Source organism: Lepidochelys kempii, chromosome 7 (genome assembly GCF_965140285.1).
Source record: "Lepidochelys kempii isolate rLepKem1 chromosome 7, rLepKem1.hap1, whole genome shotgun sequence".
NCBI lineage: Eukaryota > Metazoa > Chordata > Testudines > Cheloniidae > Lepidochelys > Lepidochelys kempii.
The window spans coordinates 68,678,475-68,693,819 of record NC_136386.1 but is presented as its reverse complement, the minus strand read 5'-3'; the positions used below and the strand labels follow the sequence as shown (position 1 = coordinate 68,693,819).

Sequence of the window (15,345 nt, the reverse complement as noted above, 5' to 3'; positions counted from 1 at the left end):
GCAGAGGATATCAAAGGCATTTGACATTTTCATTTGGGCTTCATTTTTCTGGACTGGATTTCTAACAAGGAAGCTTTGAACAGTCTGGGCAATTGTAGAGAGACTTTTGCAAGCTAGCAGTTTATTCCATCACTGCTTCAAACCTGATATAAGGATTTAGCCATCACATGTATGTATATGATCGATTAACCATTTATAACTCTTCTTTTCTTTTATTATAAAATGTTTAGTTTTTAGTTACTAAAGGATTGACATCAGGGGATTATTGGGTATGATCCGTGTTATATATTGATCTGGCTAGGTGGCTGGTCTCTTTAGATTGGGAGGACCCTATAACTGATGAAACTGGTTTTCAGTAACCGCTCATCGTGAACTCTAGTGTCTGGGTGGTGAGCCAAGGGCTGGAATGCCTAAGGAGATTGCATTTTTGACTTCTTGTTGACCAGTGTGGTGATTACAGAAGTTCTCTTTTGTTACTGGCTTGGTTTTATCTAATGACAGAGTAACCACCAGTTTGGGTCGAGTCTATCCTATTTCTCAGGGGACTGTCCTCAATATGACCACCTCAGTGGTGACCTACTGAGGCACAGTGACACTTACATGTCATTCCTGGAAGCAACACATTCAGCTACCTGAGTTTCAAACGTTATATGGCATCATTTGGAGTGCCAGGAAGCAGGGTGGTATTTGAGGGTGTGGGCAAGTAAGTATGGGTACTAAACCAGTTAGCTGCCTTCATCAGAACTTTGTAAACTTAAGAGATGAATAAGGTTTCAGGGTTGGGTTTTAGTCTGGCATTTTCTGACAAAAATCCTTCACCTTAGTTTGTGAGTCACATATGCATAGGCCAACTTAAAAAAACAATTTCAAAGTGAATTTAGTTGCTATAAAGGCCATGCTGGCCTGAGTGTGCTGGAGATGAATTTCTCCACTTTATTAACTGAATAGATACAACCAGGTAAACTGTGTGTCAGGTTTCTTCTTAGACATCCCTTGGCAGTGTGATTCAAGTTCCTGAACTAACAGGGCTAAACTCAAGGTCTGCCTATGGCCTGTCAGTTAAGAATGGCCACAAAGATGCATGGGCACTTTTTGATTTGATACTTGAGGTGGCATGTACATTTTATGAGGTAGCTATATGTCCACTGAGCACTAGACTTTGACCAGCAACTCATTTCTCTTTGCCAGTACATGACCCTCATATATTGCAATGAATCTCTGTGACTACTCATCTGACCTGAGGGAGGCTCTGATCTGCATAACCAATCCCTTGAGCCACCTAGTCAACCAAATCAAAATTAAAAAGCAAGATTATATCTACCCCAATCTTAAAAATACTGAAGCCTAAGTTTCTTCTCTGGTGGGGGAGACTCAGGAGTAATGCTGACTTCAATGCAGGTATGTGAGTGTAACACTAGTATAACAAAGAGAACAATCTAGTAATTGCTGCCTGTTCCCCTGTAGTACGGGCCATCATTTCTCCAGCCTCAAACTGAGGAGGCAAGCAAGGCTCAGGGCCATAGGCAGGGGAAAGGATGGTCATAAGTGCTAAAACATGTCCTGGAGAAGATGCAGAGTAGAGAAACCAAGAAAAAGCCAATATCCCCTGCTACACGGTTCCCTCTTGGAACATCTGTATTTACCTATTGACTCTTGGGCTATTCTTAAATTGCAAGTTCTTTGGGACAGATCTGTTTTTTTTTTTTGGTGCTGTGTGTGCACAATAAGGCCCTAATCCATGACTGGGGTCCTACTTGCTATAGAGAAACAAATCATGATACCACCAATATTGCTCCAGTGGGGTGAAACATAACAGTAGAGTGATCGACAGCGCTAGGACTGAAGCGTCAGTTCACAATCTGCCCCGAGTCTCTTCGCTGCCCCAGGAGCCAATCTGAGAGGAAATTAAGACTCTGATTCCTGCACCTTGAGCAGGTGCACAGGGCAAGCCATGGATCATGCTCATTGTATTTTTCTGCAGCATAATAAGCAATAGAGTGGGTTAATGGCACTGTTCCGATCACACGAAACCGCAGTTCTACATAATATAAGCAATGTTATTGGTACAGCAAGGGATACAAGTATTGCCAAATTGAATACACCAGACAATGGTATAAGGAGTCACACAGGCACCAGTTTGTTCAACCAGAACTAGGTCCTGGTTCAGCACTAGAACTACAGCTTTGATCACTTGTAGTAGACTGGCTTCACCACTAGCGAACCCTCTGTCCCTCCTGCCGTGGCTGGGTGTGAAGTAGCATTGCCTCCTGTCAGTAGTTGCTTTAGTCCTGCTCATCTCCTTGTGATTTGGTTCTCCGTCCAGGGCAGGGTCTAGTGCCACCCTTTAAGGAGAGGGAGGTGGGGTGAACAGAGAGTCACATCCAACAAACAAGTCCAAGCCCTTGTGTCAAATCTCTGGCCTTGACTCTGGGCCCAGTGTCATTGCACCTGTATCTCTGTGCTCTGAATTGTCCTCATCCTTTCACATCCGGGCACTTCATGCCACTTTCCCAGTGACTGACTGGTCGGGGAACCTAGGTCCATCTTCTCTGCCAGCGGATACCTTGCCTCTATCACCCTGGAATCCTTCCTACCATTAATCTTTCTTCAGGCCTTTTCCCTAGCCTCTTCCTGGGAGCTCTATAACAAACTGTACCTCCCAGAGCTCTATCCAGGGCTTGCCCTTGCATGAGGGGGTGGCTAAAGGAGCTTGCTCCAGTTCTGTGTTATCAGGTAGCCTCCTTCCCAGGCATCCTTCTCACCTTTCTGTGCCCCATGGATCACTTCATAGCTATAACCCCAGTTCTCTGAGAGTGACTGCAGCGTTTGCCTCGTGCTCTCACTGTAGCCCTTCACCCTTCAGTGTGAAACATCTCCCAGGGTTTATGCATAACTGCCTTGGTCTTTTTTCCATGGCCAGCTTCCGCATGGCTCAGGCAGCCCCTACCCCTGTTGGCCCCAGGCATCGGTGCCACCAGCTGCCTGAGCAAAGGGGGCTGGGAGCAGCTTTAACCCCAGGCATCAGCAGCAAGGAGGGAACACTGCAGCTGCCTGCTCCATGGCACCAGCCAGAGCAGCAGCTACCTCCCACCGCCCAGGTTTGGCTTCCCACCTTGGAACTGGCTGGGGGTGGCGGTGCTGCCCCGAGGACTGCCCAGCTCCTGCACTGCACTTTGGGGGGGGGGAAGAAATCCCCCCCCCATGCACCTTAACTCTGTCCATGGGTTCAGAGCTTCTTCCCCATGGGAAACACTGGGGCTCTGGGCCTCAGGCACTGGGTTTCAGCTGTGGGACGCCTTGGCCCCCCCTGAAAGGATACAGGACCCCCCCAGGGGGGTGCAGCTCCACCGCTGAGAACCATTGACCTAAGGTATGGGATAGCCTGAGTCAAATCCCTACCCCCCACTTCCTGTTAAGACGCAGTTTGAAAGGGATCACTTAGTTTTAGGTATGTGGGCTATATACCTGGGGGACAGGACTCCCTCAGGCTTGTCTGTGGAAGGTATTCCACTTTATCCATAAACCCCTGTATGGAGGAGAGCTTTTCAGTGTAGTCTCCAACAGCCTGGGTGAATACCCTAAGCACTGGAAACAAAAGGGTGATTTGCATATTTTCTGGGGCCCACATTAATGTTTAAGTACAAGGGGAAGAACCAGTGACAAGTGCATGCATCTGAGGTTGTAGCTCACCTTTTCAAACCCTACCCCCATATCCTAGTGGGCTTTTCATCTTTGCTTTGGCCCCCATTAAGAGGCAGTTAATGTGGAACACCTTCAACAAGACTGACTGACACGTCAGCATACCTCATAGACTAGTACTTAGGCCATTCACTTGAGTGGTAAGAGGCCACTGTTCACATCCCCTTGACTCAAGCAAAGAGAGGATTTGAACCTGACTTTATCACTTGCGGGGTGAGCACTCAAACCCCTGGACTAGAGAGGGCCTCAGACTATGGCCCAATTATTATTGAATGAAATTGGAATAGCTTCACCAATTGCTGTAGGGTAGTCCACATCAATTTATATCTTAGTTTAATGATTGGGGCACTCGCCTGAGAGATGGCATACCCCCTGCTTTAAGCCTGGCTCACTGGGTGGGATATTGAACCAGCAGCGACCTCTTCCCCCCCCCCATCCCCTGGTGAGTACCCTAACCACTGGGTAAAGGTTAGGCGGGAGCACTGCTTCTCTTCTCAGAACCCTCATCGGGGAGGTAACAGACCCCCCTCCCCGCCACCTTCAAAGCCCTTTTCCTCAACAGGGAAAGCGAAGAAACTGTCCCATGCTCTTCAGTGTCCTGAGTGAATACTCTAACCATTCAGCTAACAGGAGTCTGTCTTCTCGACCACCTTATGTGGTGTTAGGTGGTCACTGAGCCTGCCAACCACCTCAAGTCCCACAGGGAAGAAAGGCCTCACAATGTCCGTTTGCCCTGGGTTTGGTGCATAGGTGTCTGGTGCCTAGAGTGAAGTAGTAGTACGTGTGCCCAGCTGCATAAACGTAGGTGCCTAGGCAGCGTTCGGAGCAAAAACGTAAGTGGCAAGTGAGTTTATATGGTTAGGAAGCAGCTGAGCAGGGTTTTTGTGGCTCTCAGTGGTGCTTAAAACTGGAATTTAGGTATCTTTGTGGCTCTGGCTTTGTGTGCCTATGGTACATACTGAGCACACATAGGCTCGGCTCAGCTCAGCACTGTATGCCTGCTGCGTCAGGGCCCGCTGTACCTCTGACTAAAACTCTACTGGATTCCCCGTGTAGTTTGCCCCTTTGTTTAAAAAAAAAAAGGGGGGGGGACAGGGGAGAAGTTCATCACCAAATAACTCCCAAAATTGTACCCCCCGCCTATGCTATTCTGCCTCTTCATCTAGCATACCAGTGCTCAAGGCAATCTAGTTCTGTATTTGCGAGTACTCTAAAATTAAACACAACTCATTTGTCAGGAGGGAAAGGGAATTGTATCTCTGGCTTGAAAATTTGTATGCTAGTAGAAGGCCTTGAGTACCATTTGGGGTCATGGTCAAGGGGTGACAATTTGTCTAGGAACTTTAGAGAGCTTTGAAAGTTTACCTTTAAACAGCCATGTGACTGCAGCATGCATGTGGGTCTTGGCACCCATTGGCAGCCCATGCCTTGCTCACAGCAGCCGCACTTGGTAGAAACAATGCTTGGATTATTGTCTTTTGGAGCTGGGTGTTGGTCAGATTAGGAGAAAGCTCCTGAGATATGTTCTATGTGAATCCTGCTTATTTTTTCCATGGCATTGAGCAAAAGAAAAGTGATTTTTTTCCCATCCCAAGAACCAGCATGAACTATCAGTTGCGGTGTCTCAGTAAAGTAACCACATGCTGTTAGTTATAAGCCTACTCCCAAAGAGCAGAAACATTCGGACACAGTCACACAGCAACGCTAATATGACAGTCTAGCAAGTAGCTGTATCTCTGCCTGTTGATGGCTTTATAAATTAGGAACATTACTTTGAATTCATGGCATGGACAGACCTGACCTAACCAGAGTTAATGAAGAACCAGGCAGTAGCTGAATCAAATAAGTCCCTGCTTGGTATCACTAGCAGGATTTGAAGGTAAGTGACTCCACTCCCACCCAAAGCAGCTTTTTCAGACTTAGCAGCCTGGGTCTCACTGGTATCTTTATTGTACTACGATAGGAAGCAAGGACCTCTGGATAATGTGTGCTACATGTCGTTTGCTAAGAAGAACATAACCAGTGAGAAACTGCCACCCACAATGAGCTCCTTCAGGCAGTACCTGAAACGTGCAAATATCAGTCACATGTTTGGCCTCATGCAACAGTTAGTATCTTCAAGTGTCCACAATAGCATGGGCCATCTTGTTCTTTACATAATGGTGCTGCCACCTGCTCCAGAACCCATCCTCCCCTTTGTGCGGTGTGGCGCTGTGAGTACCTGTGCAACAAGGAGATGCAAATGACACAGGGAAGACTTGGCGTATTCTGATGCAGGCAACGGTGACAGTGACGAGCATACCAACAAAGTACTGTACTCATCAGTCACAGGTTCAGAGAGGGAGTAGTAATGTTGCATTAGACATCCAGTAGCTCATAGTTATATGTAGGGGCTACATAACAGCATATAGGTCACTTTGTAATTCACAGGATCTATTCATACAAGACATTCTCCAGCCCTCTACTCAGAGTCATTGCTGTTATATAAGTAGTTTACATGTATTGTCATTGTATTCAGTGATAGTACGGAGGTAATGACAGGTGTACCATGTGTACTTGTCATCGGTTGAGCCAATAATTAAAAAAATGTTCTATAATTAGGTGGCTGGGGTCTTATTATCTGCATAACTTCATAAAAATAGCAGATGGAAAAACTGTTCTCAAATCAGTCTATTCTACAAATAATGACAAAAAGTTTGATGTATTATACGGTACAAACAAGCTCCTATTTTTGTGTGACTGCAGACAAAGGCCACGTACGGGGAAAATAGATAATCTGGAGCTAAATATTTCCCAAACAGTATATTTTGAGTACATAGTTGCATTATTAATTGTATTTAGAAGCTTTCTGCCAATTTTGGTCAAAATTAAACTCTGTTTCTATGAGTTGTGTCCCTTTTTATGACACTTTTGGATTGGATGCTCAATAACATTTAAACATACATGATCTAGAAAAACGGCACCACTTCCAGCATCTACATCCATCCTGGTGATGATCACCAGATATGTGCCTAACTTGTGGTGATATAATTTTTCTTGTTCATAGGTTACCCCTTAGTGTCCCAAATGGGTCCAGGCTGGCATATCATAACTGTAATTAAACATTGCAAATTCTGCTTATAAATGAAACCAGCAGTACAGTGGGGTTGATAGGAATCCTGTAAATTAGTCAGTGCTGTGGTTAAGGGTAACTCTCCTTTTATGGTTAGCAGGTTATCATTGCCTTAATGAAAATCACAAAGGAAGATAGTGCATCATGACTTTATTGATTTTCATTTTCTCATACAGAATAATCACAGAAGTCACAAACTACAATATTGAGAAAACAGATTCTTGTTTGTGGATGAAAGAGAATTCAAAGGACCCTACAGATGTCTGACATTTTAAAGGAAAGGTAGGAGCAAGGATTAAAATTCACAGATAGTGAGGCAGTAGTGGTTGCAACTTGTGCCATTCCAAGCACCGTCCGTGCACATTGCCCTGCAGTTTTCTTCCCCTATGTCACTGGGCTCACCTGCATGCCGGTCGGTATAATTTGGGGCTGTTCCATTCAGGGAACTGACTTCACCTGGAATCCCACGCCCCTCTGTGCCCAGATAGGCACATTTGTTAAATAACCTCACAATACTGAAAACAGCATCATTCTCCTCCTTATTCATGGGAGATGCAATGGAGCCGCCTGCCTGTTTGCATGCTTCCAATGTGGTCTGAAAATTGCCTTCTTGCCGATTGGTAGCAAACATTTTTTTTTCAACTGTCTTTATGGTGCCATCCAAAGTAAGGACTAAAAGTAAAGCAAAAAATCTTGTTAAAATTTTTTGAATCATTTTACACTCTCATGATTGTTACTACACTGGGACTCCCACTTTCTGTATTCTTCTATAATAAACTGACCCTTCTGAATAAAATAAGGAACACAAATTGCAAACTTGACACAACCCTCTCTTCCCCCCACCCCAGATTAAAGAAAGCCAGAACATAGGCTATGTCATTCTATCCTACCAAACCCTGCTCTCTGCTGGATGGAACATCAATGACATGCTAAATTGAATAGGCTATTGCTCCTGTCTAGTGACTTCAGAACAAAGAGAATATAAACTCAAGAAGAGAGGAGAATGGAGGAAGAGAAGGGGAGGAGAATTGATTAGAGATAGTTATAAAACTAGAAAGGAATAGGAGATGGGAAAGAGACGGAAAAGGGAGGAGAAATAGATGAAGATGATGGAAAAGTGGTGGGGGGGGGAGAAATTAAATTTAAAAAGAGACAAAAGGAATGTGAATGGGAGGGGAAGAAATGAAGGAGAGAAGAGAAGAATTTTAAATAAAAAAAAATTCACTTTGCTCCTGAGGCTCCTATCATTTAAAGACTAGTGCACCTACTTAACTTTGCATACACTGAGTAATGGGACTGACTTCTTTGGGACTAGTCACAGTGCATAAAGTTGAGCACATGCATAAATCTTTGCAGGCCCTAGTTAGATATGTCACTTGTCATGACATTTTTGTAGCCACAGATTAACTGTTGTGGCCATGAGGGTCATTCACAGAGTGCAGGTGACCCAGAGAAATTGTGCAATAAGCCACCTCTGGCTGGTTTGCATCAGTGTTTCAACCTATCGCAGTTATCTGGGGCAGGTAGGAGGAACCCTAGTAACTAATTAGATGGCCCACCAGTTAATCTCTTTAACACAATACAGAATGTATCATTGCCCATCCCCAGAGATCCTCTGTGTAAAAAGAATATAAAAATAAATGGAACAAGACTCAGACTATTTTTAAGGTGCTGGTATTTCATGGCTTATTTTTTCCACACTTGTTAATCAAGTTGTGGGTGGGGCAGAAAGCAAAAGCAGACAGATTACCTCTTTCCAGTCTGGCAATTCGATTGTGGAATCCTTTCATGATTTCTTGTAATTTAGGAACATGAGAAGCAATTAGGCCTATGGACAAAAAAAAAAAAAATGTATGCCCTTAAGTTTAAGTATTAAGACCAGGCTTCACCAATAATGTGGAAGTCATTGTGTAAAATTAATAGCAGTTTTCTAAAACACTTGTGACTGTAACATTTGTTTGATTTTCTATGTGAAAGAATTTGATCTCAGTGTGTTAAATGAAGGGCCTTTTCAGACGCTGACCATCCTGATGATAAACAAGGCTCATGGAAACTGCTTTAAGAAGGGAACCACTTATGAAGAATTAAAATTGAGATCTTTGAGTTAGAGTCTTTAATGCCTCACTGGTGCTTTGCATCAGTCCAGTACCAAACCAGGCAAAAGAGGGTTGATCCTAAGATACTGTATGGGCTCCCTGAGATCACTGACGGCTGGTGTAAGATAAACATCCATCAGGCTGTTCCAGTGCTTCCTGGCCACAGCACTAAGCTATTTTTGTAGCACTCACCCCCTTCACTTCCAATCCCCCTGGGACCAGGTTGGTCAGGAGAATCTGGGCTATAATCTGTAATTTTCTACTCTGCATCCTGCTAATGATAAAGGATGGTCTGCGCTCAGGGTATGGTCAGAGAAGTAGATTTTGCTGGGATGAGATACTTGATTACGTGTGGTGGTGGTGGTGGAGCAGAACCAAGTGTAACAGACTTGTAAAGTGGGTGTTGTGTCTCCTTGTAATAATAAAGGAAGGTAGAAGCTTTGGTGCTATTGGTTGTGAATTCAAACCTTGTGGATAACCTTGCAGAAATGTAATTATCTCTTGTCAGCTCGCACAGTGCCAATTAGCTTGATTAAATTAATCTCTTACATTTAAAGTTTGATTGTACTCTGAATAGTGACTCTGTAACGATGGCATTTTGGAGATTCAGGTTTATAGTCTCTCTAGGAGATCTGTATTAAACACATTTTTTTTACAAAGAGAGAGACCTTTTGTTTTCACTTCCCGTGGTGCAAACCCTGAAAGTCAAGCTGCACTCTTTCCTACTGGTACATCATTTCTAAGGTCATGCCTACCAGCAACTGGGAGGGTGTGTCTCAGCGCAGGTAGGCAAGCAAACACACACGAACTCTGCTCAAGTCAGCATGCTAAAAATAGCAGTATGTCTGTGGTCGCATGGCAGCAGCTTGGGCTAGCCACCTTCATTGTACCTAGGACCTCAGAGGGGGTCAGGTGTGGCTACTCGAGTTGGTGTAGATATACCTTAAGTGTGAAGGTTCTGCAGTCCCAGTTATGCCCGCAATGGGTATGTCTACACTTAAAACCTACAGCAGCAAGTCTAAGAGCCCAGGTCTACAGATTCAGACTCATTAACCCCCCCGCCCACCCCTGCCACCGCAAGATTAAATGAACAGATTGGAAAACAATTCCAGATTTTCATTCTTCTGTACGATATGCAGAGATTATGTCTAAATGACAAAAAAAGGGATATTTAAAAACTGAATGAGCTCAATATGTTTGGAACAATCCCTTCAGCCCCGGCATCCCTGTAGACACATTTTGACTGCTTCATAATCACATTCGCTGGTGCCTTTATAGCTTAGGGGGCAGAGTAATATTCTGAAAAACATCGAAGTAACCAAGCACCTCTAACTTTCAATGAGACTCAGGCTTCTAAATGTCTGTCACTTTTGAAAATGGGACAGAAAGTGCAATGAAGTAGAATTCGGTTTATCAGATACAAATAATGAAATACAGCAGAATATCTATACGTCTGGGGTGGGTAACCACTGCAATTACCTCGCAGTCCTGGGAATGCTTTTAAACCAGGCTTTCCTTCTTTCACAGGCAGTCCATTCAGTCCAGGGATTCTGAGAATTCCTTCTTGGAGGTCCCAAGCATGGCACGTCACCAGCAAAAAGGCTATTGCTGTGACTATGTGAAACAGTCGATGCAACATTGTTGGAGGCTAGCTATAAAACAAAGAGTATTTACTACCTGGTGCTGAGTGCTTTTTTTCAAAATTAAAAATGATTGAGAAGTGTGAATTCTTTATTTCAAAATAACATTTTCTGTTTGGGATTGAAATCTTTTTAGCTTAGTCTTTTTTTTTTCCCCCCAGTGATACTAACATGATTAGTGTAGCCATAAAGTGGTTAGAGTTTGAATGATTGATCATTACAGATGAAACAATTCATCCTTTATAGTCAGCGGTCAAGAGAGCAAAAACCCTTTTTTATAAAGCTGTTGATACACTTGTCACACAAGAAAAAATGAGATAAGTTAAACTTCAGTATTACTTATGCAGCACTAGGTAGGCATGTCCACTACAGTGACGGGGGGGAGGGGGGGAACAATCAAGATTACTCTGGGTGACCGTCTAAATTATTTATATTTTAAAAGGGAAAAGCAACCATTCAGACTTTCAGAGTGGCAGCCGTGTTAGTCTGTATCAGCAAAAAGAATGAGGAGTACTTGTGGCACCTTAGAGACTAACAAATTTACTAGAGCATAAGCTTTCGTGGGCTAAAGCCCACTTCATCAGGTGCATGCAGTGTCCTCACCCATAACTATTTCACATTTGGGGACAATGTATACCTTCAAGTCAGCAGCACCGCTGTGGGTACCCGCATGGCCCTACGGTATGCCAACATTTTTATGGCTGACTTAGAACAACGCTTCCTCAGCTCTCGTCCCCTAATGCCCCTACTCTAGTTGCGCTACATTGATGACATCTTCATTATCTGGACCCATAGAAAAGGAATTCCACCAAGATTTCAACAATTTCCATCCCACCATCAACCTCAGCCTGGACCAGTCCACAAAAGAGATCGATTTCCTGGACACTATGGTGCTAATAAGCGATGGTCATATAAACACCCCCCTATACTGGAAACCTACTGACCGCTATACTTACCTATATACTCCAGCTTTCATACAGACCACACCACATGATCCATTGTCTACAGTCAAGCTCTAAGACAACCGCATTTGCTCCAACCCCTCAGACAGAGACAAACGCTTAAAAGATCTCCATCAAGCGTTATTACAACTACAATACCCACCTGCTGAAGTGAAGAAACAGATTGACAGAGCCAGAAGAGTACCCAGAAGTCACCTACTACAGGACAGGCCCAACAAAGAAAGTAACAGAACGCCACTAGCCATCACCTTCAGCCCCCAACTAAAACCTCTCCAGCTCATCATCAAAGATCTACAACCTATCCTGAAGGTCGATCCCTCACTCTCACAAATCTTGGGAGACAGGCCAGTCCTCGCTTACAGACAGACCCCCCAACCTGAAGCAAATACTCACCAGCAACCACACAACAAAAACATTAACCCAGGAACCTATCCTTGCAACAAAGCCCGTTGCCAACTCTGTCCATATATCTATTCAAGGGACACTATCATGGGACCTAATCACATCAGCCACATGATCAGAGGCTCGTTCACCTGCACATCTACCAATGTGATATATGCCATCATGTGCCAGCAATGCCCCTCTGCCATGTACATTGGCCAAACCGGACAGTGTCTACGTAAAAGAATAAATGGACACAAATCAGATGTCAAGAATTTATAACATTCAAAAACCAGTCGGAGAACATTTCAATCTCCCTGGACACTCAATTACAGACCTAAAAGTCGCAAGTATTTAACAAAAAAACTTCAAAAACAGATTCCAACGAGAAACTGCAGAACTGGAATTAATTTGCAAACTGGACACCATTAAATTAGGCTTGAATAAAGACTGGGAGTGGATGACTCATTACACAAACTAAAAACTATTTCCCTGTGCTAATTTTACCCCTACTGTTACTCACACCTTCTTGTCAACTGTTTGAAATGGGCCATCCTGATTATCACTACAAAAGTTTTTTTTTCCTCCTGCTGATAATAGCCCACCTTAATCAATTAGAGTTGGTATAGCAACCCCATTTTTTCATGTCCTCTGTGTGTGTGTACACACAATCTTCCTACTATATTTTCCACTGCATGCATCTGATGAAGTGGACTTCAGCCCACAAAGCTTATGCTCAAATAAATTTGTAAGTCTCTAAGGTGCCACAAGTACTCCTCATTCTTTTTCACTCAGACTTTATTCTTCTTCTGCCTCTTTCTCTTCATTATCATATATTTAGCATTTTCTAAACACCTCTGTATCAGTGGTGATTTCCTCAGTAAAAATAGACTGGTGTATTAGCAACAGAGGGAAATGTAAAGAAACTCTGAAAAAGCATTTAAGATGGAAAGTTTAAATTGAGACTTTGTTATACTTAAAATAGATTTTTTTTTGTAATTTATAAAGAAGTTCAACTTACCTGTCAGCTCCAATGTGAAATGCAAAAGGAGCATGATAAAGGTACAATTTATAGGGCGCGTAATTGGAGACACACACACACACACACAATACATTTCTAATAGGCACAAAAATGTAATTGGATATACATTTGGCCAGCAACACAGACATTTGATAACTGTTACCTTCAATCATTTTTGCTTCTATTTTCTTTATGTTTAAAGCCTTGTGCAAGAATATTTAAAAAGTCAACATGCACTGATGCTTTCCCATTTTGTTGAGCCAAGATATTACATTTTAATTGAGTAAAACAGTCTTGGAGCAGAAGAATAGATGATTGTAGAGATGTCTGTCATGAGTTGTTTGCAGGATATAACATTTCCATAGATCTTCTGCTTACTCTAAGTATTAAATAATTACATTGTCATTGTGATTTTAAATGTCACAGAAGGAAAAACAAGCCCGAACACAGCTGACTTTTATTATCTACATATTATTTTCTCAGAAACCATAGTGTAAAAGCATTATATGCCCATCAGTGATGGGAGCTGAAAGCTTATGAGTAAATACAATCTAACACAATAGTGACAAAGCATACAAAACAGGACACATCATCTCCACCTATGCCCTATTCAGAGAAACTCCCAGATAAGAATTTAGTTGACTCCCTAAGACACAAATAGATACAATCTTCTGTGGTGTAAGGGGAATTCCATATCCTAATAGCTCAACATGATAATATGAGGGGGATAATATCACCCACGAAACAGGAAGCCAGATTCTCAGTGAGATTAAATTCCCTTTACACAGCTCTGGCAGTGCAAAGAGGCCTTAAAAGTGGTGGAAACATACCGAAAATGGAAGACTTCTTCCTATTATCTTACATTTTTATGTCCCTGCTAAAAGTTGTTCCCATCTAGTGGCTAGTTAGTGATCTATATTAAATGACCTGCTGATCATAGTCCAGTTTACAATGGATGGGTCTGATGTCACCAAATCAGCACCAGAACTGGTACAAACCAGCCTCCTCACTGGTAATCTCAAAAGCCAGACTAAGGACGGAAAGAGATATGAAGACTGTAGCTCAGAAGAATAGACACTGAACTCAGGGAGCACAGGGACTGAGGATTGCAACATCTTGGAGGAATGGGGGGAAATCAGTTGCTCTCTGTGCTGTGCATGTTCTTTAGATAAACAGAGTTCATCAGTCTCCAGCTGCTCCTAATCTCGCACCTTTCACCAATAACATCTGTTTCCAAATGTAAAAAAACCTTGTGTACACACACAAATATATATATATCATCCCATAATGACATTAAAAGAATACTAAGACAACGTCCACCTCTCAAAAATTAATAAACACCAGACAATGTTGCTTGTACAACTTTAATTCAGCTCCTTTGTGCAGATGCATTATGATACAGTCTTTACGTATATCATCACACACTATTTTTTTCTGAAGGACCATGCCTCATTCAGTGGATGAGTATTTAGTCAATATTTCTTTTTATCCTCTGTATTCAATGTGTGACCCCAGGCCTTATTTTGCACATGCCATTCAAACCTTGCATACTGACTACAAAATTATTAAATTTCCCTTGTTTGCAGTGTTGTTATAGCCATATGAGTCTCAGGATAAGAGACACACAAGGTAGGTGGAGTAATATATTTTATTGGATCAACTTCTCTTGGTGAGGGAGCAAACTTCTGAGTGCCACAGAGTTCTTCTCCAAGTTCAAAGTTGGTCCAATAAAAGATATTACCTCACTTACCTTGTCTTTCTAATTTTCTACTGGGCATTTCCGTGGGGTTCTCACCGCAGTATATAGGTACTTCATAAACAGTAATGGTGCTCTTACTATAAATGTTAATGAACTTATCTTCACAGCACCCTTGTAAGGTGAGGGGGTTGGTACTTAGCTCCATTTTGCAGATGGGGAACTGAAATGCAGAGCAATTAAGGCTAAATTTTTCTAAAGCGCTCACCAATTTTGAGTGCCCAGCTTGATTCTCATAGGCCGTGATTTTTGAGAGTACTTAGCATTTTATAGAACTTTAAATGCTGAAAGCATAGCTCCAGTCGACTTTGGTTGCCGTCATGAGCACTCAGCACTGCTGCAAATCTGGCTTCAGACATTTCCCATTGGGCACTCCAAAAGGAACACACAATTAGTGACAGCTGTGAAAAGTTTGGTTTAAGTCACTTTGCGAGCCTCACTGGCAGAGGCAGGAATAGAATCCAGTTGTCCAGGGTGGCATTTGACTTCCCTAACTCTGAGACTATCTTCTCTCTTCCAACCACCCCCTTCCTTATTCACTACACACCTCCTAATTTCTGTAATATATTAGGGTCCAACAGAGAACAGCCTCAATCACTGCAGAAACTTGATGCGGTTTCAGAGCACTGTCAGTCCTGTGGGAAAAAATAGCATGTAGTCATGTAATTAAAAACTATC

The 15,345-nt window shown here is 42.9% G+C and overlaps 1 protein-coding gene across 1 annotated transcript; it reads right to left on the bottom strand.

Annotated features, from left to right (window-relative positions):
* Positions 1 to 7,106: 7,106 nt before the first annotated feature.
* On the bottom strand, positions 7,107 to 10,546 carry LOC140915322 (pulmonary surfactant-associated protein A2). The gene is made up of 3 exons (XM_073354908.1): positions 10,387 to 10,546; positions 8,562 to 8,639; positions 7,107 to 7,483 (listed from the first exon to the last, which is right to left on the bottom strand). Exons 1-3 carry the CDS (start codon positions 10,544 to 10,546, stop codon positions 7,107 to 7,109), a joined length of 615 nt encoding a protein of 204 aa, XP_073211009.1.
* Between the last annotated feature and the right edge of the window lie 4,799 nt (positions 10,547 to 15,345).